The sequence below is a fragment of the Hyperolius riggenbachi genome, chromosome 1 (genome assembly GCF_040937935.1).
Source record: "Hyperolius riggenbachi isolate aHypRig1 chromosome 1, aHypRig1.pri, whole genome shotgun sequence".
Taxonomy (NCBI): domain Eukaryota; kingdom Metazoa; phylum Chordata; class Amphibia; order Anura; family Hyperoliidae; genus Hyperolius; species Hyperolius riggenbachi.
Window position 1 is genome coordinate 207,999,560 of NC_090646.1, and position 27,068 is coordinate 208,026,627.

At 44.1% G+C, this 27,068-nt stretch overlaps 1 protein-coding gene across 3 annotated transcripts in view; it reads right to left on the reverse strand.

The window, feature by feature from the left end:
• The window catches only part of JADE1 (jade family PHD finger 1), a 165,684-nt gene that overhangs the window by 25,199 nt on the left and 113,417 nt on the right, over positions 1–27,068 (reverse strand). For all 3 annotated transcript variants that reach the window (XM_068279870.1, XM_068279853.1, XM_068279861.1), the window contains exons 5-8: positions 9,669–9,859; positions 8,233–8,444; positions 6,472–6,639; positions 6,151–6,267 (exon numbers count right to left, since the gene is read on the reverse strand). In XM_068279870.1, the coding sequence (XP_068135971.1) occupies positions 6,151–6,267; positions 6,472–6,639; positions 8,233–8,444; positions 9,669–9,859 (688 nt within the window). The remainder of the gene's footprint in view (positions 1–6,150; positions 6,268–6,471; positions 6,640–8,232; positions 8,445–9,668; positions 9,860–27,068) is intronic.

Below are 27,068 nucleotides of genomic sequence, written 5' to 3' on the forward strand. Positions count from 1 at the left end.
TGAGGAGTAGTCTTGAAACCAAATGTCGCAAAATGACCTGTGAAATCCTAAAGGTACTCATTGGACTTTGGGCCCCTTAGCGTACTTAGGGTGCAAAAAAGTGCCACACATGTGGTACCGCCGTACTCAGGAGAAGTAGTATAATGTGTTTTGGGGTGTATTTTTACACATACAGATGCTAGGTGGGAGAAATATCTCTGTAAATGACAATTATTTGATTTTTTTTACACACAATTGTCCATTTACAGAGAGATTTCTCCCACCCAGCATGGGTATGTATAAAAATACACCTCAAAACACATTATACTACTTCTTCTGAGTACGGCGATACCACATGTGTGACACTTTTTTGCAACCTAGGTGCGCTAAGGGGCCTAACGTCCTATTCACAGGTCATTTTGAGGCATTTGGATTCTAGACTACTCCTCACGGTTTAGGGCCCCTAAAATGCCAGGGCAGTATAGGAACCTCACAAGTGACCCCATTTTAGAAAGAAGACACCCCAAGGTATTCCGTTAGGGGTATGGTGAGTTCATAGAAGATTTTTTTTTTGTCACAAGTTAGCGGAAAATGACACTTTGTGAAAAAAAAAAACAATACATATCAATTTCCGCTAACTTGTGACAAAAAATAAAATCTTCTATGAACTCACCATACTCCTAACGGAATACCTTGGGGTGTCTTCTTTCTAGAATGGGGTCATTTGTGGGGTTCCAATACTGCCCTGGCATTTTAGGGGCCCTAAAACGTGAGGAGTAGTCTTGAACCCAAATGTCTCAAAATGACCTGTGAAATCCTAAAGGTACTCATTGGACTTTGGGCCCCTTAGCACAGTTAGGCTGCAAAAAAGTGTCACACATGTGGTATCGCCGTACTCAGAAGAAGTAGTATAATGTGTTTTGTGGTGTATTTTTACATATAACCATGCTGGGTGGGAGAAATATCTCTGTAAATGACACATTTTTGATTTTTTTTTACACACAATTGTCCATTTACAGAGAGATTTCTCCCACCCAGCATGGGTATGTGTAAAAATACACCACAAAACACATTATACTACTTCTCCTGAGTATGGCGATACTACATGTGTGACACTTTTTTGCAGCCTAGGTGCGCTAAGGGGCCCAACGTCCTATTCACAGGTCATTTTGAGGCATTTGTTTTCTAGACTACTCCCTACGGTTTAGGGCCCCTAAAATGCCAGGGCAGTATAGGAACCCCACAAGTGACCCCATTTTAGAAAGACGACACCCCAAGGTATTCCGTTAGGGGTATGGTGAGTTCATAGAAGATTTTATTTTTTGTCACAAGTTAGTGAAAAATGACACTTTGTGAAAAAAACAATAAAAATCCAATTTCCGCTAACTTTTGACAAAAAATAAAATCTTCTATGAACTCATCATACACCTAACAGAATACCTTGGGCTGTCTTCTTTCTAAAATGGGGTCACTTGTGGGGTTCCTAGACTGCCCTGGCATTTTACGGGCCCAAAACTGTGAGTAGTCTGGAAACCAAATTTCTCAAAATGACTGTTCAGGGGTATAAGCATCTGCAAATTTTGATGACAGGTGGTCTATGAGGGGGCAAATTTTGTGGAAACGGTCATAAGCAGGGTGGCCTCTTAGATGACAGGATGAATTGGGCCTGATCTGATGGATAGGAGTGCTAGGGGGGTGACAGGAGGTGATTGATGGGTGTCTCAGGGGGCGGTTAGAGGGGAAAATAGATGCAATCAATGCACTGGGGAGGTGATCGGAAGGGGGTCTGAGGGGGATCTGAGGGTTTGGCCGAGTGATCAGGGCCCACACGGGGCAAATTAGGGCCTGATCTGATGGGTAGGTGTGCTAGGGGGTGACAGGAGGTGATTTATGGGTGTCTCAAGGTGTGATTAGAGGGGGGAAATAGATGCAAGCAATGCACTAGCGAGGTGATCAGGGCTGGGGTCTGAGGGCGTTCTGAGGTGTGGGCGGGTGATTGGGTGCCCGCAATGGGGCAGATTAGGGTCTAATCTGATGGGTAACAGTGACAGGTGGTGATAGGGGGTGATTGATGGGTAATTAGTGGGTGTTTAGAGGAGAGAAGAGATGTAAACACTGCACTTGGGAGGTGATCTGATGTCGGATCTGCGGGCGATCTATTGGTGTGGGTGGGTGATCAGATTGCCCGCAAGGGGCAGGTTAGGGGCTGATTGATGGGTGGCAGTGACAGGGGGTGATTGATGGGTGGCAGTGACAGGGGGTGATTGATGGGTGATTGACAGGTGATCAGTGGGTTATTACAGGGAATAACAGATGTAAATATTGCACTGGCGAATTGATAAGGGGGGGGTCTGAGGGCAATCTGAGCGTGTGGGCGGGTGATTGGGTGCCCGCAAGGGGCAGATTAGGGTCTAATCTGATGGTTAACAGTGACAGGTGGTGATAGGGGGTGATTGATGGGTAATTAGTGGGTGTTTAGAGGAGAGAATAGATGTAAACGATGGATTTGGGAGGTGATCTGATGTCGGATCTGCGGGCGATCTATTGGTGTGGGTGGGTGATCAGATTGCCCGCAAGGGGCAGGTTAGGGGCTGATTGATGGGTGGCAGTGACAGGGGGTGATTGACGGGTGATTGATGGGTGATTGACAGGTGATCAGGGGGGATAGATGCATACAGTACACAGGGGGGGGGGGGGAGGGTCTGGGGTGGTCTGGGGAGAATCTGAGGGGTGGGGGGGGTGATCAGGAGGGAGCAGGGGGCAGTTTAGGGACTAAAAAAAAAAATAGCGTTGACAGATAGTGACAGGGAGTGATTGATGGGTGATTAGGGGGGTGATTGTGTGCAAATGGTGGTCTGGGGGGTGGGCAGGGGGGGGGGTCTGAGGGGTACTGTGGGCGATCAGGGGGCAGGGGGGGGCAGATCAGTGTGTTTGGGTGCAGACTAGGGTGGCTGCAGCCTGCCCTGGTGGTCCCTCGGACACTGGGACCACCAGGGCAGGAGGCAGCCTGTATAATACACTTTGTAAACATTACAAAGCGTATTATACGCTTCCTATCCGGGGATCGTCGGGTTAACAACCCGCCGGCGCTTCCGATTGGCCGGCGGGTTGACGTCGCGGGTGGGCGGAGCCTATTGCCGGTGGATGCGCGCGCATCCCAGCGCGCGATCCCCGGCCAGAGAGTGCCCCAGGACCTGACGCCAATCTGCGTTACGTGGTCCTGGGGCTGCCACTTTGCCGCCGCCAATATGAAGTAGGCGGTCGGCAAGTGGTTAAAAGAAACCTGTAATAACTTAAATCAATAATAATAAAACGTTTCAATTGGAGCTTCTGCCAGCCCCCTGCAGCCACCCTCGCCATCCATTAATAATCTTCCGGTCCCCAGCCTAGGCTCCGTTTTACTTTCGACTGTCGCCAGCCACTGCGCCTGCACGTCTGTGCCAGTCCTCGTTTACACTCCCATCGACAGGATCATCTTGAGCTAGCGCAGTACAATGTTTTCTCGCACTGCGCTGGACACTCCCGGCAACGGGACCATGAACGAAGACACGGCAAAAGCTGTGCAGTCGCATTGGCCTTCAACTTGTAAGCCAGCGAGTGAAACGGAGCCATGGCTGGGGACCAGAGCATCATTCCAGGATGGCGAGGGCACAGGGCAGCTGCAGGGGGCTGGCAGAAGCCCTAGGTAAGTAAAACTTTTTTATTTTAAGTTTGTTACAGGTTTCCTTTAAAAACACTTTTAAAACACTTTAAAAACACACAAATTACTCTAATTGAACAAGGGCAAACAGATTGGTTACACTGCCCTGTGACGCCCCCTTTAATCAGGCTGGTATTTAAAGGACAACTGTAGCGAGAGGTAGGTTCAGGGACGATGAAAAAAAAAAAAATCCACATCCACTTACCTGGCGCTTCCTCCAGCTCGTGGCAGGCAGGAGGTGCCCTCGGCACCGCTCCGCAGGCTCCCGGTGGTCTCCGGTGGCGTGCCCAACCTAGCCAAGCCGGCGGCCAGGTCGGGCCTCTTCTGCGCTCCAATCTGCGTCTCATTGGTGCGCGCTGCCGTCATTGGACGTCCTCCAGGCTGTACTGCGCAGGCTCTGAGCCTGCGCTGTACAGCCCGGAGGACGTCCGTTGACAGCGCGCACCAGTGAGACGCAGATTGGAGCGCAGAAGAGGCCCGACCTGGCCGCCAGCCTGGCCAGGTCGAGCGCGCCACCGGAGACCACCGGGAGTGGCGCCGAGGGCACCTCCTGCCTGCCACGGGCTGGAGGAAGCCCCAGGTAAGTGGATGTGGATTTTTTTTTATCACCCCTAAACCTTCCCTTTAAAGCGGAATATAACCCTGCATTTCAACTTTGCTCTAAAACATTTTTTACAGTATATTATATGCAACCAGCATTTTTTTTTTTTTTTACTAGACCAGCATTGGAAGGCTTACACAGAGCTTTAAAGTTCCTGGAGAGAACCGCAGACGCATCCGAAGCTTACATAGATACATTTATGTAAACAAAATGTATCTAAGTGTTGAATGTGACTCACTAACTGAGAAGGAGCTGGAGGACAGCCAAAGAGTGTGTAACATTTATCACTTGTTACATTCTATTTAGTTAAATGTATCTATCTGAACTTCTGCATATCTCTCCACGGAACTTTAAACCTCTGTGTTTAACCCTTCCAATGCTGGTCTAGTAAAAAAAAATGCTGGTTGCATATAATATACTGTAAATAAAGTTTTAGAGCAAAGTTGAAATGCAGGGTTATATTCCGCTTTAAGCAATACCAGTTACCTGGTAGCCCTGCTGGTCTATTTGGCTGCAGTAGTGTGTGAATAACACCAAAAACAAGCATGCAGCTAAACTTGTCAGTTCCGACATTAATGTCGGAAACACCTGATCTGCTTTTTAGAGACAGAAGAGAATCAGCAGGACAGCCAGGCAACTGGTATTGCACAAAAGGAAAAAAAAAAAAAACATGGCAGCCTCCCTACAGTTGTCCTTTAAATTACTGTCAAGATTGCTGAAAAAAAAATCTATGTACATCGTGAGAAGCCAAATATTATAGGATGATGGCAACTAGGGATGATCGAAAAGAGCAAGTTCCGTTACGCCAGAATTCGCAGATTCCGCCAGCGCTGAATTCCGTCGCTATGAAAATTCCACCGGATTTTTGCGGAATTCCGGATTCCGGCGGAAAAATTAAAATAATCGCAAATGTAACCTTATTTATGCTAAATGGTAGCCCATAGAACCTATTGACTGTTCTTGGTCCTTTTTCTCCTTTCTACTTTTCCCCCCTCCTTCCCCCTCGGAGGGTCTTGTCTTCCAGGGAATTGTAGGATTTCAAAAGCCAGCTTACATACCTTGGCCGGGAATCGAACCCAGGTCTAGTGCTTGGTAGACAGCTCTCTTCACCACTATACCACCACTACATGCTGAAGCCAGCCTAGCATGTATTATGATATATCCAAGAGAAAAATGAGCTTGCTTAGGGAATTGTAGGATTTCAAAAGCCAACTCACATACATTGGCTAGGAATCGAACCCAGGCCTACCGCTCTGTAGGCTGCTATCCTAACCATTATACCACCAACAACACACTACAATGCTACATGCTGAAGCCAGCCTAGCATGTACCATTGTGATATATCCAAGAGAAAAATAAGCTTACTTAGGGAATTGTAGGATTTCAAAAGCCAGCTTACATACATTGGCCAGGAATCGAACCCAGGCCTACCGCTCTCAAATTCTGGCCGGAATCACGGAATTCTTAATTCCGCGGAATCCAGCGACAACAGCTAATTTGTAAAAGTTAGAAGTGCCACGTGTAAAGGCCTCAACCTTTTTGGATGCTACAAGCGCACAAAACGCTTCTATCATCTTCCAGAAGCTCCAGAAAGAGGGCAAAAGTACAGCTGCTCCCATGTATCTTCCATTACAGCTGTCACAGAAGGAAAGGGTAATATTCTGAAGCTCCATTCTTATACTGTACTGTGGTAACCGTGAAGTCTAGCCAGTCAGAAATTTCTATGACTATTTGCCTTACTCCTAAAATTTTAATACATCAGCGCAATTCCCATGCAATTTGCCACAGAAGTGACTAGAGAAATGACAGGTTTGCAAAGCAGAAATACTTTATTCACCCTATTTTCTCAGAATCCCAGTGGAACATTTACCTGTATGCAGGCACCAAACTTGTCGTTACATAAGCTGCAGATGAGTGCCCAGCGGCTGCTAGGGATGTGAGACACCTTGGTGATGGGCTCCATCTTTTCCGGACTGCCAATGCTCACCTACAAGAAATAGCAAAACAAACCCCCATTCATTCTTGGCTACTGCAGAATAGGACATTATTTTTCACACTGCTAGCAAAACACAAAAATCATAAGGGACATTATGAACAATGGCGATAGCTAAGCAAGTATAAATAATGCTCTCGGGGAAGAAGAATGAAGTGCGGATAATAAGCAAGGAGACTGTATGAGTGAAATAATTACCTCAGGGATCCACAAAGCACAGCTAACATGGACCCATTTAGTGCCACTGCGGGTGGGCTTCATGGCACCTCCTTTCTTTGGGCACAGTAAGCATTTTGGTTGTACCCCTAGGGCACATGTCCGACAAAGCCAGCTTCCATCTGGCACTTTAAGAATCCCATAACATGCCTACAGGGGAGACAAAAGAAGAAGACAGATTTACAAACCTCATTATCCTTCCCCAAATGTTTAGAATATGAGAAATAAATGTGATTACCGTATTTTCCGCTTTATAAGCCCCCTGTTTCCCCCCCAAAAAATGGAGAGTGAAAGAGGAGGGAGGAGAGGGAAGACAGCCACAGCGGGACACAGGAGGAGACCGGAGGGCACTTGGGGAAGACAAGAAGGACACTTGGGTGGGAGACCTGGGGGATACAGGACGACACCATTTGGGGGAGGTCACATACAAGACGCTCCTGAAATATGCATGCACCAGGTTTAGTTTTTTTCCCTGGTTTTTGCCCTTTAAATCTAGGTGCATCTTATATGGCGAAAAATACAGTACTTTCTCTAAACAACCCTGAAAGTAGAAAACTAACACTGTTACGTATTGCCCCCCTTAAAATGTATAGCTAAAGCCCCATTATTATTCTGCTGACTCCCTCCCACTCGTCTTGCAAGAATAAACATTAAAAGGACCACTACAGCGGAAAAAAACTTAAAATCTGACAAAACCGACAGGTTTTGGAGTAGGTTCATCTTCTCATGGGGATTCTCAGGGTTTTCTTTGTTTTCAAAAGCATTTCCTGAAGGGCAGTTGCTAAGTCTAATTGCCAAAACAGTAACATACCAGCCAGCCTCCCTACTCACCATTTTGGCAGTTGGACTTGGCAAATGCCATTCAGGAAATACTTTTTCAAAACAATGGAAAACCTGGAGACTTCCACATGAGAAGCTAGACTAGTCCAAAACCTGTTAATTCTCTCAGATTTTAAACGGCTTACCTACTTTTTTTCCCACTGCACTGGTCCTGTAAAAGTCAAAAAGAAAGAAAACAAAATGGAAAAAAAATAGCCTATTTACAGTCTTCCTCACCAAGTCTTGCTGTACTGCACTGCTTTCTGGATGGATAGGTCAAGCTGCCAGTCAATCCCCACCCCCACGATTTTTTTGCGATTCTCATTCAAGCGAATAAGAGTAAAAAACAAACAAAAAAAAAATGCTCTGCAAAATGCTGGCAAGTATGCCTCAGCCCCAAGGGGCTTAAATAGACTAAAAATAAAAAAACCTATACTAAAGAGCAACACTTATAAGCTATCTGCTTATTCTGTAGTACTAGTCTTCCCTGGTTCGGCCCACCAAATCTCTTATACCCATCTGGGCACAGCTGTAAAAGTATAAGAATACTGTGGATGACAAGCCCCGTGTATAGGTAGTCCCCGGTTAACGAATGAGATAGGGACTGTAGGTTCGTTCTTAACCTGAATCTGTTCTTAAGTCGGGAACACTGTGCCATCTCTGTCCCCTGTACCTCCTCTGTCCCTCCAGTGTCCCCCTCTGTGTCACCTCTGCCCTCTGTATCTGTTCATACAAGTTTAAAAGCCATTTTTTCTTAGATTTTATTTTCTCAAAGTCCAATTTGAAAAAAAATTTTTTTTGACTTTTTCCTATGCAAACACAGAATCTATGCCGTTCGTATCGGCGGGTCGTTCGTAAGTCGGGGACTACCTGTATATATTACGCACACATCCTTTTCTGAAACACACTGAATACTGTACCAACCTGGTGTACGCAGATGTTACACTTGTCACAGAAGACCATTTCATTCCCATCCTCTCCATCTGGGGACTGGCAAACATCGCACACAACATCCTCATCATACTCTATGCCGAGGCCCTCCTCTGTCTCTATGGCATGGTTCATATTATCGTAGCACCTCTGCTCAAACTCCTCCATTGCTCGCTCCATCATGAACTCATCCAGCTGTGGCATACCTACAATGAGGAAAACAAACAGCAAGAGGTTAGAAAAAAGTGTTTAAACAGTTATAACTGCTGCAGAAATTACATCTTTGGTCAATTGGACAATTTAATAACTAAAGGTGTCCATAAATGATATCTTGATTGTACAATCCTACCAATTCTTTGTAATATGAGGGACTACATAAAGTATCCGTTCAAAGTACATTCACTCAGTTTACTCTTCTATTACATAGATGTGGTAAGGCTGTACAATCAAGATTGTTTTATTAGGGGCACCTTTAGGCAGTTGTCCATTGAATATGTGGTGATTGTAGGCTCAATAGTGCACTATTGATAGACAGATTAGATACCACAATAGGAGATCTAGCAAGAAGTGTTGTCGGTCTCTGAGTGGGATTGTGATCTAGATGTGTGTGTGCGCATGTAGCATATTTTCATCATTTATTTTATTGATTTATAACTGTATGAGACTGTTTTATTAAAGGATTATAGTATTTATACTATTGGAGGCGCAGGTATTTGTTTTACTATTTTTGTCAAGGTGGGGACGAGAGTAAACCTCTTTTATACTCTTGCAGCCTAACAGAATTACATTATTCCTCTAGCGCTACAACTGAAATACTGTTAGTTGTCCATTGAAGGCAAATAATGCCGCAAATGACGGCAGATGTAGGCGCAGGGCAGTTTCTAGGCTAAACTGCACCCAGGTCGAGGGTGTAAAAATGCACATCACATAAAAACACAGAAATTCAGATAATGCAATATGCTAAAAGGTTTATATTTATACGTGTGTGTGTATGTGTGTGTGTGTGTGTGTGTGTGTGTGTGTGTGTGTGTGTGTGTGTGTGTGTGTGTGTGTGTGTATAAATACATACATACATACATACATACATACATACATACATATATACACACACACACACACACACACACACGTACAGAGGTAGAAACTGGTTGCTAGTCAGAAACAGACAGACATTTTCCACACTGCAACAAGGTTTACAGAAAGGAAACCGTCACAATGTGGGAGGGGTTTCCCCAAAACATCAGCAATACAGATGTCCTTGATTATCTATTCGAGAAAAGGTAATGATTTCTTGTGGTAAGGTGGTATCAGCTACTGATTGAGATTAAGTTCAATCCTTGGTTAAAGTTCCTCTTTAAGTCTATAGTATTTTATAGGTGCCAAGTGACATTTATTCAAAAAGCTACACAAGACAGCACAAGTCAGTTTACCCATTTCGCTGAATTCTTCATTTGCCATCTCCAGCCAGGCAACATCCATTTCATTTAGATCATAGCGACACATGCCATCCGCCAATGTCCTAATGTCAACATATCCCAGTTCAGGAGGATCAGATCCAGAAGAATGGATGTACTTGCGGGGTCTAGTGTATGTCACTACTTTATCTTTCTCTGCAACAGCCCTAAAGGAAAAAAAAATACAAGGGAAAATAGTTTACATGAATGAAGACACAAGTAATTTAACTTACCACATGATGCTGTAACTACGGAAACTACTGTACTTTTAAATTTGAAAAGTTGATGGCTCCCATCTTAGAAACCCTTTAGAATGCCAGAAGAAATCAGATGCAGTTTATGCATAGCTTTGGTTAAGGGAAGAACTCAGGGAAAAGCAATAAGACGTTACAATGCATTGCATACTAAAAAGCATGCTTTTCTAGCCGCGTTTTGGAAACAAGTGCGGGAGGCCGACACGCATGACATCCGGAACGCATGCTGCATGCAGTTTTTGCAGAAAACGCGCTGCTGTCCCATTCACTTTTCAGTGATGGGATCAGCCACACAATGCATACAAACGCGGTTGGCGTGCGTTCGCATGCGTTGCGTTCCGCATGCGTGGCCGTCCGCGTTTGTGATGTGAACGGCCCCTTATAGTATTAAAGGCCAAGCATCAACACAGAAAACAGGCAACTAGCATTGTTTATGAAATATGGCAACCTCCATATTCCTTTCACTTCAGCTTTCCTTAAAAACATTTGAAATATAAAAACAGGACTTGGCAGGGATGGGTTGTTTTTTCCTTACAGATTGGCTATATTTTAATAGCTTGGCCTTACATTAGCAGGAAATCTTATCACATGACAGCATTATGTACTGCAATGATATGAGACAGTAGACCTGAATGAACCTGTGCCATGCAGTACATAAACACCAGCACAGCTCACAGAGGACAGCATGTGGATTCTATGTGGTATTTCAGAGGTAAATTGTTCTGTATGCTGCAGGTTTTACCTCACATAAACCCACGTCTTTCCTTCCATTGCCATACCATTATTAGCACTTTTCTAGAAAAACAAAGCAAAAAAAACAACTCTCCTGTATGTTAGAGTTACAGTGCAAGGAAAAATAAAATAATAAGTAATTAGATGCAGGTAAACATCTGTTGTATCTCCACAGGCACATTCTAAACAAAAAGGTGAATGTGAAATAATATAGAGCCAGGAATGCTGATTTGTCTTCCCACGCTTGCCTGCAGACCGCTGTTTACAGTCATCGCTTCACAGTGTGCAGTCAGTCAGAGTGCAGCCAATGCTGCACGACGACTAGAAATTAGTCGCTGATTTTCACCTTACACACCCAGCAGGGACACCTCAACTGGAGAGCAATTTGTCTAGAATAATTGTAACCATATTATACTAAGCTAGCAAGAGAAATTCACTTTATTCAACAAAAATAAATACTATATTATATCTTCCGATTGCTGCTGTATTAAGTAACATCATGTGGCAAGCTGCACACTAGGAAATGTTATGTGATCCAGCTGTGATACAATTGTCACCTCTGCAGGTATGGCCAGTATACAGATCATTCATGTACAGCTTATACAGAAATCCTCCAGGCTAATAAATACAATACTATCAGTGTTCACCTGACTCAGGCCAAACAATGCTGACAGCTCACATGGAACAACAAATAAACCTGTATTTATGGTTACCGATACCGTTCATTCATGCCAAAAATGAAATCTGTTCTTGGATAGGTGTTTGCACTATGAAATAGAGACTTTGCATTATGAAAAACTACACAGACATGAGCTCAAATTACCATCCACATTCTCTGCTGCATCATGATGACAGCACAGAACTGAGAGTTTGCTTTGCACTAAAGGATCAGAGGTGGTTTTTTTCCATGGATGGAGACCTGACCAGCTGGAATATTTGTAGAAAAGTGTTCACACTACAACAAATGGGCATCAAGGTAGCACAAAATGGTCAGTTCACAATTTGTGATAATGTACGCCTGCATGAGTATGTGTGATTTTCTCTGTGCTGGTGTGTTTTTGTGTATGCATAGGTTTTCTACCACTGTCCTCAACAGTAAAATGAGTGTGATCACATGAAAAAGCAAGCTGTGCAGCATGCAAACATGCCATGGAAAACCATGTGCAGTGTTTGTAAAAGTTGCATGTTCTCACAGTTAGCTAAAGGTGTGTGTATAATATACAGTGGCTTGCAAAAGTATTCGGCCCCCTTGAATTTTTCCATGGTTCGTCACATTACTGCCACAAACATGCATCAATTTTATTGGAATTCCACATGAAAGACCAATACAAAGTGGTGTACACGTGAGAAGTGGATCGAAAATCATACATCATTCCAAACATTTTTTACAATGTATAGCAGGAAGCCGGCACCATCCATTTAAATGCTCTTTTATTGAATCAGATGCTTGTAATCCATTATAGCAACGTTTCAAAGCATACACGCTTCTTTAGCAAGCTAGGTTACAAGGCAAATACACTAAATGCATACACAGCACTTCCTTTTATATAACATGGACCTGTAAGCAACCAATCACACTCTCAGTTTTGAACCACCTATCGGTGAAGCTCCTCATGGAGCGGACCTGATGGGGAACTGCTAAGGTACTTACAGATTGGTCGGCAGTATGTGTCGTCACCTCTACGTTAGTTTAAAATTACTTAATTCTACTCTATGGCGGCGGTTAGCGGTCTGCGTCCCACCTCTGCCTCCTCCCACTGTGCCGCCGTCATCGGCGGACCAGATGGGGAACGTCGGAGTCACGTGGGCCGGGCATGACGTAGCCAGTCACCGCCCTCCCCCGTAGCGCAGACCTATCAGCATGCGGTGCGTCATGAGCGGCGCACCGCCTACTGGAGATGTAAACAAACCTCCGCAACAAAGAGTATATGAACGTATGGCCTGATAATTGAATGTGAAATGTCCTGCATATAATAATTTACATAAAAGGGGACTGCAGGGGTATGGCAAGAAACGGAGAAAGCTTATCTTATAAGCAGAACCTATTTTACCCAATACATATAATGCCACACAGTGGCAATGCTCATATATTGTAAGAATGCATGCGTGCACCATACACATATGCACGCATGCTGTAGGTAGACATCCTCAAGAGGTGGACTAGAGAGCCAAAGACACAGATACCAGCATAAATCACATGGATCCCTCACACCATGGAGACAAGGGGAAACTCTAAAACATCGCAATGATACAATCAACAGGAGACATCACCCATCTCCTACACATGTCTACAGAAAAGGAATCAGATCTAATTCTCGATTGAGTCCCCTTGGCTCCATGGTGTCAAGTTTCTTGATCCAGTGTGTCTCTCTCTATAGTAACCGCTTCAACCTATCTCCTCCCCTTCTGGGCTGCAATACCTGCTCAATAATCATATATTTAAGTTGGCTTACATTATGTCTAGCCTGTCTAAAATGGTAGGGTACAGCTTGGTCTATCAAGCCTTCTCGTATGGCATGTTTGTAGGATGACAATCGCACTTTAATTTTTTGAGTTGTTTGACCTATATATAAGCCACAAGGGCATTTTAATGCATATACCACATATGTGGAATCACACGTGTGGCAACCCTGGATCTTGAATTTAGTGCCCTTGTAGGGGTGGGTTATTTGGTCTCCTTTTATGACTGAACTGCAGTGTACGCAGTTCAGACACGGAAATGTGCCCCTACGTGAAAGGCTGATATGTGGTCCCATTTTAGCGCTATCTGCATGTACCAGCCGGTCCCGCAGATTTGGGGCTCGTTTATAGGAAAACATGGGGGGATTTGTAAATTGTTCAATGTGAGGGAAGCTATCTGATAAGAAATGCCAATGTTTTTTTACTATCCTTGCAATATCCTCACTCATAAGATTGTACTTAGAGATAAATGGGATCCTACTGCCTATATCTTTTTTCTTTCTATATCCTTGTCCTGGCTTCTTCTCTCTAGCTCTCTGAACCACCTCCATGGGATAACCCCGCTGGATGAATTTTTGCTGCATTTCATCTAGTCTCCTGTCCTGAGTCTCACCCCCCTCCACTATCGTCCTTACCCTCTGGAATTGACTTATCGGTACCGATCTTCTCGTGGCCCACGGATGGAAATTCCCGTAATGAAGAAGGGAGTTTACATCCGTGGGCTTTACATAGAGATCGGTAACCAACTGCTCCCCCTGACATTTTACCAGAGTATCCAGGAAACTCACTTCGTCCACCGAGCTGTGTATTGTCAATCTGATCTGTCTACATCTGCCCATCAATTCTGACACAAAGGTGTCAAGGGTCGAGCGTGGCCCCGCCCATAAGCAAAAAATATCATCTATGTAGCGAAACCATTGCAGAGCATATTTTTTAAAAAGCTCATTAGTATACACAAACATTTGCTCATACACGCCCATATAGATGTTTGCATAGGACGGGGCCACGTTCGACCCCATCGCAGTTCCCCTAATTTGCATATAGAAAGTATCCTCAAAACGAAAATAATTAAGCTTAAGTACTTTTTCTAAGAGAGAACACACAAAATCCACCTGTGCCCTAGAATAATCAGAAGCTATTTCAAGCATATACCGAACGGCCTCTACATCCATGGTAACCAAAAGACACTCTCCCTCAATCGGAGAGATATTACGTAGCACATTAAGAAACATAGGTGTATCTCTAAGATAGGACTTTTGAGATGTTACATATGGTCTCAATATCTTATCGAGGTACTTTGCAATGGGAGCAAATATTGAGTCTACCCCCGCCACAATTGGTACTCCAGGGGGATCCACAAGACTCTTGTGGATTTTGGGACAAATGTAAATCACTGGTGTAATAGGATGTGACTGGATCAGATATTCGGCCAGTTTATCATCAATTAGTTTCTCTCCTGAAGCTCTGGAGACAACCTGAGCTATCCTGGACTGTATGTCCTTAAGAGGGTCAGTTTTAAGTACTTGATATGTTGTCTGGTCCTGTAGCTGCCTCAAGACTTCCTTCCGGTATTTCTCAGTAGCCATCACTACTATCGCTCCGCCTTTATCGGCCGGTTTTATCGTGACACTAGGATTGTCCACCAGTTCCTGTATACCCAATTGTTCCATTCTTGAAATGTTCCTATGAATCTTAGGGCCAGAAGCATTATTTCTCCTAAATAGTTGGTTAATCTCATCCTGGACTTTCTCCATAAAGATATCAATAACTTGACAAGAGGAGGGTTGGAACTTGCTCTTAATTCTCAGGCCTGATTCGGCTAGTTGTAAACAGTCATCTTTCGTGCTGGAGAGATTAGTAGGAAATTCTCTGGGTATTGAAAAGTAATACTTAAGTTTGATGGATCGAAAACATTTTTGTAGATCTATATTGATCTCCAATGGGTCCGGCGAATATATTGGGGCAAAAGACAGGCCATGATTCAATGCTGACAGTTGTGGTGGGGTGAGCTCAACAGAAGAGATATTTACAACTATGGTCTCCTGTAGGGTTTGTTGCCGATCTCTCATGCCTCCTCCGCTTCCTGCCCCCCCCCCCCCCCCCGTGTCTCCTCCTTGATTTGATCGATGGTCTGATAGTCCCTCCTGGGAGGAACTTGTTAAAAAAAAAAAAATCAGACGATTCCTGTCGCGGTTCATTAGATGGAGCACCACCTGTGCCACCTGCCCGCATTATATGCAGGACATTTCACATTCAATTATTAGGCCATACGTTCATATACTCTTTGTTGCGGAGGTTTGTTTACATCTCCAGTAGGCGGTGCGCCGCTCATGACGCACCGCATGCTGATAGGTCTGCGCTACGGGGGAGGGCGGTGACTGGCTACGTCATGCCCAGCCCACGTGACTCTGACGTTCCCCATCTGGTCCGCCGATGACGGCGGCGCAGTGGGAGGAGGCAGAGGTGGGACGCAGACCGCTAACCGCCGCCATAGAGTAGAATTAAGTCATTTTAAACTAGCGTAGAGGTGACGACACATACTGCCGACCAATCTGTAAGTACCTTAGCAGTTCCCAATCAGGTCCGCTCCATGAGGAGCTTCACCGATAGGTGGTTCAAAACAGAGTGTGATTGGTTGCTTACAGGTCCATGTTATATAAAAGGAAGTGCTGTGTATGCATTTAGTGTATTTGCCTTGTAACCTAGCTTGATAAAGAAGCGTGTATGCTTTGAAACGTTGCTATAATGGATTACAAGCATCTGATTCAATAAAAGAGCATTTAAATGGATGGTGCCAGCTTCCTGCTATACATTGAAGTCTGATCTGGAGTGCTGCCGGATCTGGCCGTGGCACATCGAACGAGAAGCAGAGGAGGTGCTCCACTATATCTTTTAGAACGTGAAACATTTTTTACAAATAAATAACTGCAAAGTGGGGTGTACGTAATTATTCGGCCCCCTGAGTCAACTACTATTCTACTTTGTAGAACCACCTTTTGCTGCAATTACAGCTGCCAGTCTTTTTGAGATATGTCTGAGATATGTCTCTACCAGCTTTGCACATCTAGAGACTGAAATCCTTGCCCATTCTTCTTTGCAAAACAGCCCCAGCTCAGTCAGATTAGATGGACAGCGTTTGTGATCAGCAGTTTTCAGATCTTGCCACAGATTCTCGATTGGATTTAGATCTGGACTTTGACTGGGCCATTCTAACACATAGATATGTTTTGTTTTAAACCATTCCATTGTTGCCCTGGCTTTATGTTTAGGGTCATTGTCCTGCTGGAAGGTGAACCTCTGCCCCAGTCTCAAGTCTTTTGCAGTCTCCAAGAGGTTTTCTTCCAAGTTTGCCCTGTATTTGGCTCCATCCATCTTCCCATCAAATCTGACCAGCTTCCCTGTCCCTGCTGAAGAGATGCACCCCCTCGAGCATGACCTGCCACCACCATATTTGACAGTGGGGATGGTGTGTTCAGAGTGATGTGCAGTGTTAGTTTTCTGCCACACATAGCGTTTTGCATTTTGGCCAAAAAGTTCAATTTTGGTCTCATCTGACCAGAGCACCTTCTTCCACATGGTTGCTGTGTCCCCCACATGGCTTGTGGCAAACTGCAAACGGGACTTCTTATGATTTCTGTTAACAATGCCTTTCGTCTTGCCACTCTTCCATAAAGGCCAACATTGTACAGTGCATGACTAATAGTTGTCCTATGGACAGAGTCTCCGACCTGAGCTGTAGATCTCTGCAGCTCGTCCAGAGTCACCATGGGCTTCTTGATTGCATTTCTGATCAGCGCTCTCCTTGTTCGTCTGTGAGTTTTAGGTGGATAGCCTTGTCTTGGTAGGTTTACAGTTGTGCCATACTCCTTCCATTTCTGAAAAATCACTTGAACAGCGCTCCTTGGGATGTTCAAAGCATTGGAAATCTTTCTGTAGCCTAAGCATGCTTTAAATTTCTCAATAACTTGATCCCTGACCTGTCTCGGACCTGTCTTGTGTGTTCTTTGGACTTCACTGTGTTGTTGCTCCCAATATTTTCTTAGACAACCTCTGAGGCCCTCACAGAGCAGCTGTATTTGTACTGGCATGAGATTACACACAGGTGCACTCCATTTAGTCATTTGCACTCATCAGGCAATGTCTATGGGAAACTGACTGCACTCAGATCAAAGGGGGCCAAATAATTATGCACACACCACTTTGCAGTTATTTGTAAAAAATGTTTGGAATCATGTATGATTTTCGTTCCACTTCTCATGTGTACACCACTTTGTGTTGGTCTTTCATGTGGAATTCCAATAAAATTGATTCAGGCTTGTGGCAGTAATATGACAAAATGTGGAAAACTTCAAGGGGGCCGAATACTTTTGCAACCCACTGTATAATAAATAAATATATATACATATACACACACATACACACATATATACATACACACATACACACATATATACATACACACATACACACACACACATACATATACACACACACACACATACATATACACACACACACACATACATATACACACACACACACATACATATACACACACACACATACATATACACACACACACATACATATACACACACACACATACATATACACACACACATACATATACACACACACATACATATACACACACACACACACACATACATATACACACACACACACACACATACATATACACACACACACACACACACACACACACACACACACACACACATACATACATACATACATATATATATATATACACACATATGTATACGTATATGTGTGTATGTGTATATGTGAATACCGTATATACTCGGATACAAGTCGAGAAATTTAGGACTAACTCATAGTATAAAAGTGGGGGGGGGTGGACTTATACATGAGTAGCCCTAAAAATCTCTCTCCCTGCCGTGCACTAGTGGCCGGCGGGTATTGAGACCCTCCGTAATCCCCGCAGCAGAAGTGAAGTGATTGCCGGGGACTTTAATCCTACCTCCCTCCATCACCCAAAGTGCAGCCGCCTCTCACTAACCTTCCTCCCCGTGTGTAATTGAATGCAGCAAAACATCGCAGCAGAAGTCATTTCCCTTCCAGCGCCGGTTGCCATGCCCGCTCACCCTACTCACTCGCACCGCGTCATGCGACTTCAGGAGCCGGCGGTACGTGCATTAGCGCGGGCCAGGAGGGAGTGTGTGTGCAAGGTGTGTGTCTATATACACATACACACACACACACACACACGTCGGCTCACCTCCTATGCTATAAGCAGAGTTGTGCACAGAAGCACCGGCCCTGCATTCTCTTTCATTGCCCCACCCGGCTAGGTTTTCATGCCAGTAGTAGTAGGGAAATCTAAATGCCTAATATTATAGGCGCTGTGCCACTTATGATCCTCCTTCCTAGGTGCCCCTTGTGCTTTCCTGTGTCTGCCACCCACTTCTTTGCAACCTGCATATAGGAAATGCCACTAAAGAGCTCAAAAGAATCACCGGTTTGAACAACAAACAAGGAAAACATTTTAATTTACACGATTTATCATTTCTTGTCCTATAAAAGTTATGCCATCTGGCAGATTTGCTTATTCACATGAGTCTAGAGAAAACAGGTGAAGCCAATTTCTGCATTCCTGCTGCAAGGGCAAAAGCGTTATTTTAAAAATACTGAAGCATGCCTGTGAGAAACCACTGCTGTGAGAAAATGTGGAAGCAAGATCATACTGTATTTCGATGGGGAAAAAAAACAATGCTTTCATCAATGTTTAATCAAAGAATATGCTAAGGGAAAAAATGATAAGATCAATTACAAGAACTCATAATTACAGGTACATTTATTACATCCAGAAGTTCTACTTTAGTACACTTTAAAACTAACAATTTAATCTCGATTTTAAAAATATAAAAACATTTAAAATTAAGTAACACTTTATGCATTGTAAATTATGATACATCCCACAAAGTATGCATTAAAAATACCAAGCCTCAGAACCAGGGCTTCAAAATTAAGGAAAAAAATATAAGTAGATAGATGGGAAAACTTCATGCAAAAAGAACAAAGTCTTACTTTGGTAAGTCACAATGGGGTCGATGCACAACACTGTGGTAATATTGCTTTGTGTAGACAGCGCACTGCAATATTACCACTACTACCGCCAGTAGGTTACCGCAAGTTACGCTATTAGCATTACTCAAGTAATGTGAGCTTTGCTATGGTAACATACAACTAGAGTACCTAGAGTAACTAGGATTACCACGGTCCCAATAATAGCACAACTTGCAGCACACTGATGGTAACACTGCTGTCTGCACACAGCAATATTATTGCTGCTCTGTACATCAACCTCAATAACATTTGTGTCCCTTCCTGAAAAATGTCCTATGGACACCCATGTGTGCCTGAGCTGAATTTATCCAACGGCTACGAAGGTGGCTAACATAAATCTGTCTAAGAGCCAGTAAAATAATGCTTAACCTTTTGGGGACTGCTGAGCGTAAATCCTGCGATGCACCGTAGGATTTACGCCACCTGCCATTTTCGCTCCCGACGCGATCATGTGCACCTGAGAGGGGAGATTAACCTTCCTGGCGGTAAGCCCGATCTGAGCTTGGGCTATGCCGCGCAGGAGGATTTCTCAGGCCCTGCTAGCTACGTGTACTGCCCAATCGCCGCCGCTACCCGAGGCGCTGAGGGGTATATCGGGACTCCCTTAGACGTCACAACGTTGATGACGTCATCCCGCCCCGTCGCCATGGCGACGGGGAAGCCCTTCAGGAAATCCCGTTCTTTGAACGGGATTTCCTGATCAGAGATCGCCGGAGGCGATCGAAGCGGGTGGGGGGATGCCGCTGTACAACTAGGCTCGCTACATGATTTAAAAAAAAAAATAATAATAATTAAATAGTGCTGCGCTGCCCCCTGGCGGTTTCTAATAGACCGCCAGGAGGGTTAAAGGACCACTATCGCAAAAATTTTTAAAATACATGTAGGACATATACAAATAGAAGTAGGTTTCTCTAGAGTAAAATGAGCCAAAAATTACTTTTCTCCTATGTTGCGGTCACTTACATTAGGTAGTAAAAATCTGACAGAACCAACAGGTTTCGGTCTAGTCCATCTCTCCACGGGGGATTCTCAGCAAGGGTTTTATTGTTTATAAAGACATTCCCTGAAAAGGATTTATACAATGATGCTCGTCAGCTTCCAGCCGCACACTTTTTTTTGGCAAATAAACAGAGCAACTGCCATTCACTAAGTGCTTTTGAAAATAAACAAAACCCAGAGAATCCCCCAAGAGAAGATGGGCTAGTCCAAAACCTGTCGGTTATGGCATATTACTAGTACTTACTGTAAGTGACAACATAGGAGAAAAATAATTTATGGCACATTTTACTCTGGAGAAACAGGCTTCTTATTTGTATGTCTACATGTATTGTAAATTTTACTATTTTCATGATAAAGGTCGTTTAACCTGTCATATGACAGCTGACATCTCCCCTCAGTGATCAGAAGCCATCGCAAATTGTTCCGGATCACGTGATCACTACAATCACTGGCGAATCATGGAGATCACCATCAGAGCAGCAGCGGTAAGAGGGAAAGAAGACATGGACTCATCTTTCTGACGTTCCCCCGGCAATCGTCACTCCACTCCGCTCTGGCCGGCATCTCTGCTCACTTCGACGCAATTGTCGGGTCCTGGCTTGATGACGTCATAAAGCCGGAACCTGGAACTTAACGGCAGTGCGAGCGAGGATGCTGGCCAGAGCGGAGGGGGTTAGAGCTGCTCATCACTGGAGCATGGGAGGCGAGTAAAGGCTACTGGCAATGTGGGGACACCTGGACACACCATTCCCAGCTACCCCTACCAGGAATCTGGCTGCTTGACAGCCCCCCCCCCCCCCCGCATGTAAAATGGCCTGGTCGGGTGTTAGGCAGCTGATCTCCCAAATCGTGGTGAGGTAAATATTTACCTACCACAATCCTGCGCAGGCCATCTAGCCGCACTTCATTCCGGTTAAGGCGGAAATAGCCAAACCCAATCGATCCACTATACTGTGCAGACGCAAGTCCTTTGCGCCTGCGCAGCAGAGCGGATACGATCGGGCTCTGCCATTTCCGCCTAGCCTGAACGAAGAGCCGCTGGTGTGCCTGCACAGGATTGCGGAGTGGTAAACAAATCTCTGCTTGTCACGGCTTGTTGGGGGAGGTTTCAGAGGAGCAAGCGCTAGATTCCCCGAAGCTACAGGGGATGCGGCACCCTCATTCGGACCCTGAGGCTTGCCCCTCCTGGAGGTAAGTATCCTCCCCCCTCCCAGGGTTTTTATTTTGTTTTTTTTCCCATACAGAGTCTTTTTTTAACATCTACCGGTACATTTATTTTATCTAGGGAAAGCTCAGGGACTTAAAGAGACACTGAAGCGGGAAAAAAATTATGATATAATGAATTTGTTGTGTAGTACAGCTAAGAAATAAAGCATTAGGAGCAGAGACATAAGTAATGTTTCCAGTACAGGAAAAGTTCAGAAACTCCAGTTATCTATGCAAATTGCCATTGAGCTTTACAACTTTGAAAAGTCTCAGAGAGCTCTGACTTCTGATTAGGTGATCTCAGCTGTATTGGGTTTTTCTTTTGCAGAGAACAGTTCAGGACAGGTCAAAAGTTCACTGCCTTTCTGTAAAAACTTTTAGGGCCTGTAGAATGCTGAGTAATGTGTAAGCTGCAAATATCAGAGAATGATGCAATGTTATATAATAAAAAAAAAAAAAAAAAAAGCTGTACAACTGAAAATAAAAATATGAGAAGATATTTTTTGCTACCAATGTTCTAGTAATTACCCCTACTACACAACCAATTCATGATATCAATTTTTTCCCCAGCTTCAGTGTCTCTTTAAGTTGTGTCCAGGCAGCAAAGCAAAAAGTGTCACGGACTGCAAGAGCACTTTGTCTTGAAGGATATACCAGCAGAATGCCCAGAGGGGCAAAACCCTGAGGACCAGAGCAAAGGAGAAGCCTGGAAATTACTCTGCTATGGCTGGGAACATTTTAATTTCCCAGAGGGGGTTTTATGTTTTGTTTTTAAATCACATAACTATGTACAACCTGTGTACTGTCGTTCAGAAAAAAGAAAAAAACTTGAACTACTGTAAAATCTACCTACAGATTTGTCCACCTAATTCCTTAGAGTATACACAGATCACCAGCATGTGTTACTATAAATAAGCTACCCTCCCAAGTGTATATCAACTATTGCAATTCATTTTTAACACCTGTTCCCAGCCCCTCACCCCCCCCCCCCTCTCACTTTTGCTCATAGAACATTGTCTGCTCTTATAAATCACAATGTATTATAGACTCTAATCCGACTCTCAGAATGCATATTTACACCAGTTTGCAGTTTCTCCAAGGCAAGTACAGCCATCCTTTTGTGTTGGAGCGGTTAATAAAGCAATCTGTTAAGCTAAAGGTGCGTACACACGCACTACTTCCACCAACCCTCCCGCTGGGCGGATGTTCAGTCGACAATAGCATGTGTGTACGCGCTGTCAGCAGACTAATAAGGCTGAGCGGATCGTCCAGGAACAGCCTCATCAGTCTGCCGACAGCGCATACACACGTGCGGTCAGCTGAACGTCTGCCCAGCGGGAGGGTGTGACGGACCTGTCATCGGCGGAAGTAGTGCGTGTGTACGCACCTTAAAGGCTCAAGTCTACATGAGTTAGAAAGCTGGCAGCAGAGTGTGTATGAGAAATTCAGTCATCAATCTGCCAGCTGCTGAGCGCCTTCTGGCTGTAACTTCTTTAAACCACATGGCAGCTTTTGTAACCTCTGCAGAGTCTGCGCTTGTAATGGTCAGAACTTTTAAACCTCCCTCCTCACGGCGTGTCCGCGCTTGTAACCTTCCCCCGGCGAGTCAGTGGTGGTAACCCTTGCTGTGTCACCCCCAACCCCCCCTGGTGTGTCAATGCTTGTAACACCCCAGTGTGTTGGCATTAGCCACATAGTATGGTTACTGGCCAGCAATGAACCACTTCACGTCACAGATGTGTTTCCATGAGAGTTCAGCAGGTGCACAACAGCAGCTGACAGGCAGTATATTCACTGCGTGCAACTGCCTGTGTGAAATGGGCCTTATGAAGGCAAACGCAACTGGAGCGGTTGGGAAAAATGCATCTAATTAGTAGTAGTTGCATTTTGCATGCAAATTTAATGTAAACACAGAAAATGTTAACAGTTGGTTCAATTCCAAATGGCAGACATATTGCATTAAAAAGCATCTGATTGATCAGATCTAGTCAATGAGTGCCTGAATGCAGATACTGTACCCGGTTAATAACTGAACAGGCAGCTAGCTTTGCCTCTGCCGAAAGTGGAGCAGCTTGTCTGCATAAAGGTCAGTTAACAGTACCCCAAAACAATCAGTTTCTGACAACACTGACTCTTAAGGGCAGGGCTGGAAAATAACGTGAACACAAAATATTGACACTTTGGGCACAATTGTGACATTCTCCACTTAAAAGACAACTGTAATGGGAGCTATATGGAGGCTTCCATATTTCCTTTTAAACAATACCAGCCGACTGGCTGTCCTGCTGATCCTCTGCCTCTAATACTTAGCCATAGCCCCCGATGCATGCAGCAGATCAGGGGTTTCTGTCAGATCTGTCAAGATTATCTGCATGCTTGATTCTGGCGTTATCCAGACACTACTGCAGCCAAATAGACAAGCAGGAATGCCAGGCAACTGGTATGGTTTAAAGAAATAAAAATGTCAGCCTTCATATCGCTCTCGTTACAGTTGTCCTTTAAAGAACTCGAGGTGAAAATCATTTTTACTTACCTAGGGCTTCTTCCAGCCCCTAGAAGTCTGCAGAGTCCCTCCCCGCAACCCCGGTGTCCCGATGGCTTGCCGACCAACGGGCAGGTTGGCGCCTCTGTGTGCGTGGCTGCCAAGGACACGACCAGCGACGTGGGCACGCGTGCGCAGAAGCATTGACCTGCCGATCAGTTGTGAGCTTTGTGGGCGGCCAACGGAACAGGGGAGGAGCACCGGAGCTTCTACTAGGAACTCAGCAGACATCTAGGGGCTGGAAGAAGCCCCAGGTAAGTAAAAGTCATGTTTCTTTTTCACCTCAGGAGTCCTTTAAGGGTGTACTCACTTTTGTTGCCAGCGGTTTAGACATGAATGGCTGTATGTTGAGTTATTTTGATGCAACAATAAATTCACATTGTTCTACAAGCTGTTCACTTACATTGTATCAAAGTGTCATATCTTCAGTATTGTCCCATGTAGATATAATAAAATAGTTACAAAATGTGAGAGGTGTCCTCACTTTTGTGAGCTAATGTATAAGTGTGATGGTGGCTGGCAGTTACTGTACCTAGCTCAACACTGAACACCATTTGGGAACGCAGTTCATTTTCTTTTACACTTTACACAAGCAGGAATCAAGCTTCTATATTTTACCTATATTTAAAGTGAACCTTAACCTATTTTGGTTCCTGGACGTAGTTTCTACGTCCAGGAACCATGCGTGCTACCGCGTGCCCCCGCGGCCGATCGTGCGCGTGCACGCGCATTCCCGGCCGCGGATTCGGTAGCCAAGGAATCAATGTATCGGGCTATGGAGCCCGATCATTGATTCCTCTCCCCCGCTGAAAAAGTGACAGCTTCTCTCGGAAGCTGAGCTTTTTCTGGCCGTCTCCTTCCCGATGCGTCACTCTAAGCGCGTGCTACGCTTAGAGTGACGTCATGTAAACAAACTCGTGGCCAAAAAGTAATACTACACCTGTAAAAAAAAAATTAAAATTAACACACATTTACATTATAAATCTATTGTTTTACCTCCCACCCTCCCAAAACTACCCAAATAAAATGTTTACTATAAAAAAAAAAAAACCATTACAATAAAAAAAAAAAAACATGTAAATATTTACCTAAGGGTCTAAACTTTTTAAATATCAACGTAAAGATGAAATTTCTATATTTTTTTTATTTTAAACTTGTAAATAGTGAGATGCAAAATGGAAAAAATGCACCTTTATTTCCAAATAAAATATTGTCGCCATACATTGTGATAGGGACATAATTTTAACGGTGTAATAACCGGGACATATGGACAAATACAATACGCGAGTTTTAATTATGGAGGCATGTATTATTTTATAACTATAATTGCTGAAAACTAAGAAATAATGAATTTTTCCATTTTTTTCTTATTCTTCCTGTTAAAATGCATTTACAGTAAAGTGGCTCTTAGCAAAATGTACCCCCCAAAGAAAGCCTAATTGGTGGCGGAAAAAACAAGATATAGATCAGTGCATTGTGATAAGTAGTGATAAAGTTATAGGCGAATGAATGGGAGGTGAACATTTCTCACGTGAAAACGACGGAACCTGAATGGGTTAAGCCAGAAAAAAAAAAAAAAGTTTTTTACTCACCTGGGGCTTCTACCAGCCCCCTGCAGCAGTCCTGTGCCCTCGCAGCCACTCACTAATCCTCTGGTCCCCCGCTGCCAGCTAGTTTCGTTTTTGCCGACAGGCCCGTCGGGACTGGCCACGCGTAGCTTTTTCCGCAGATTGCATCTATTATCCCCTCTAACCGCCCCCTGAGACACCCATCAATCACCTCCTGTCACCCCCCTAGCACTCCTATCCATCAGATCAGGCCCAATACATCCTGTCATCTAAGAGGCCACCCTGCTTACGACCGGTTCCACAAAATTTGCCCCCTCATAGACCCACCTGTCATCAAAATTTGCAGATGCTTATACCCCTGAACAGTCATTTTGAGACATTTGGTTTCCAGACTACTCACAGTTTTGGGCCCGTAAAATGCCAGGGCAGTATAGGAACCCCACAAGTGACCCCATTTTAAAAAGAAGACACTCCAAGGTATTATGTTAAGTGTATGATAAGTTCATAGAAGATTTTATTTTTTGTCAAAAGTTAGCGGAAATTGGATTTTTATTGTTTTTTTCACAAAGTGTCATTTTTCACTAACTTGTGACAAAAAATAAAATCTTCTATGAACTCACCATACTCCTAACGGAATACCTTGGGGTGTCTTCTTTCTAAAATGGGGTCACTTGTGGGGTTCCTATACTGCCCTGGCATTTTAGGGGCCCTAAACCGTGAGGAGTAGTCTAGAAAACAAATGCCTCAAAATGACCTGTGAATAGGACGTTGGGCCCCTTAGCGCACCAAGGCTGCAAAAAAGTGTCACACATGTGGTATCGCCATACTCAGGAGAAGTAGTATAATGTGTTTTGTGGTGTATTTTTACACATACCCATGCTGGGTGGGAGAAATCTCTCTGTAAATGGACAATTGTGTGTAAAAAAAAAAAAATCAAAAATGTGTCATTTACAGAGATCTTTCTCCCACCCAGCATGGTTATATGTAAAAATACACCACAAAACGCATTATACTACTTCTTCTGAGTACGGCGATACCACATGTGTGACACTTTTTTGCAGCCTAACTGCGCTAAGGGGCCCAAAGTCCAATGAGTACCTTTAGGATTTCACAGGTCATTTTGAGACATTTGGGTTCAAGACTACTCCTCACGGTTTAGGGCCCCTAAAATGCCAGGGCAGTATAGGAACCCCACAAGTGACCCCATTTTAGAAAGAAGACACCCCAAGGTATTCTGTTAGGTGTATGATGAGTTCATAGAAGATTTTATTTTTTGTCACAAGTTAGCAGAAATTGATATGTATTGTTTTTTTTTTTCACAAAGTGTCATTTTCCGCTAACTTGTGATAAAAAAAAATTCTTCTATGAACTCACCATACTAACAGAATACCTTGGGGTGTCTTCTTTCTAAAATGGGGTCATTTGTGGGGTTCCTATACTGTCCTGGCATTTTAGGGGCACTAAACCGTGAGGAGTAGTCTTGAAACGAAATTTCTCAAAATGA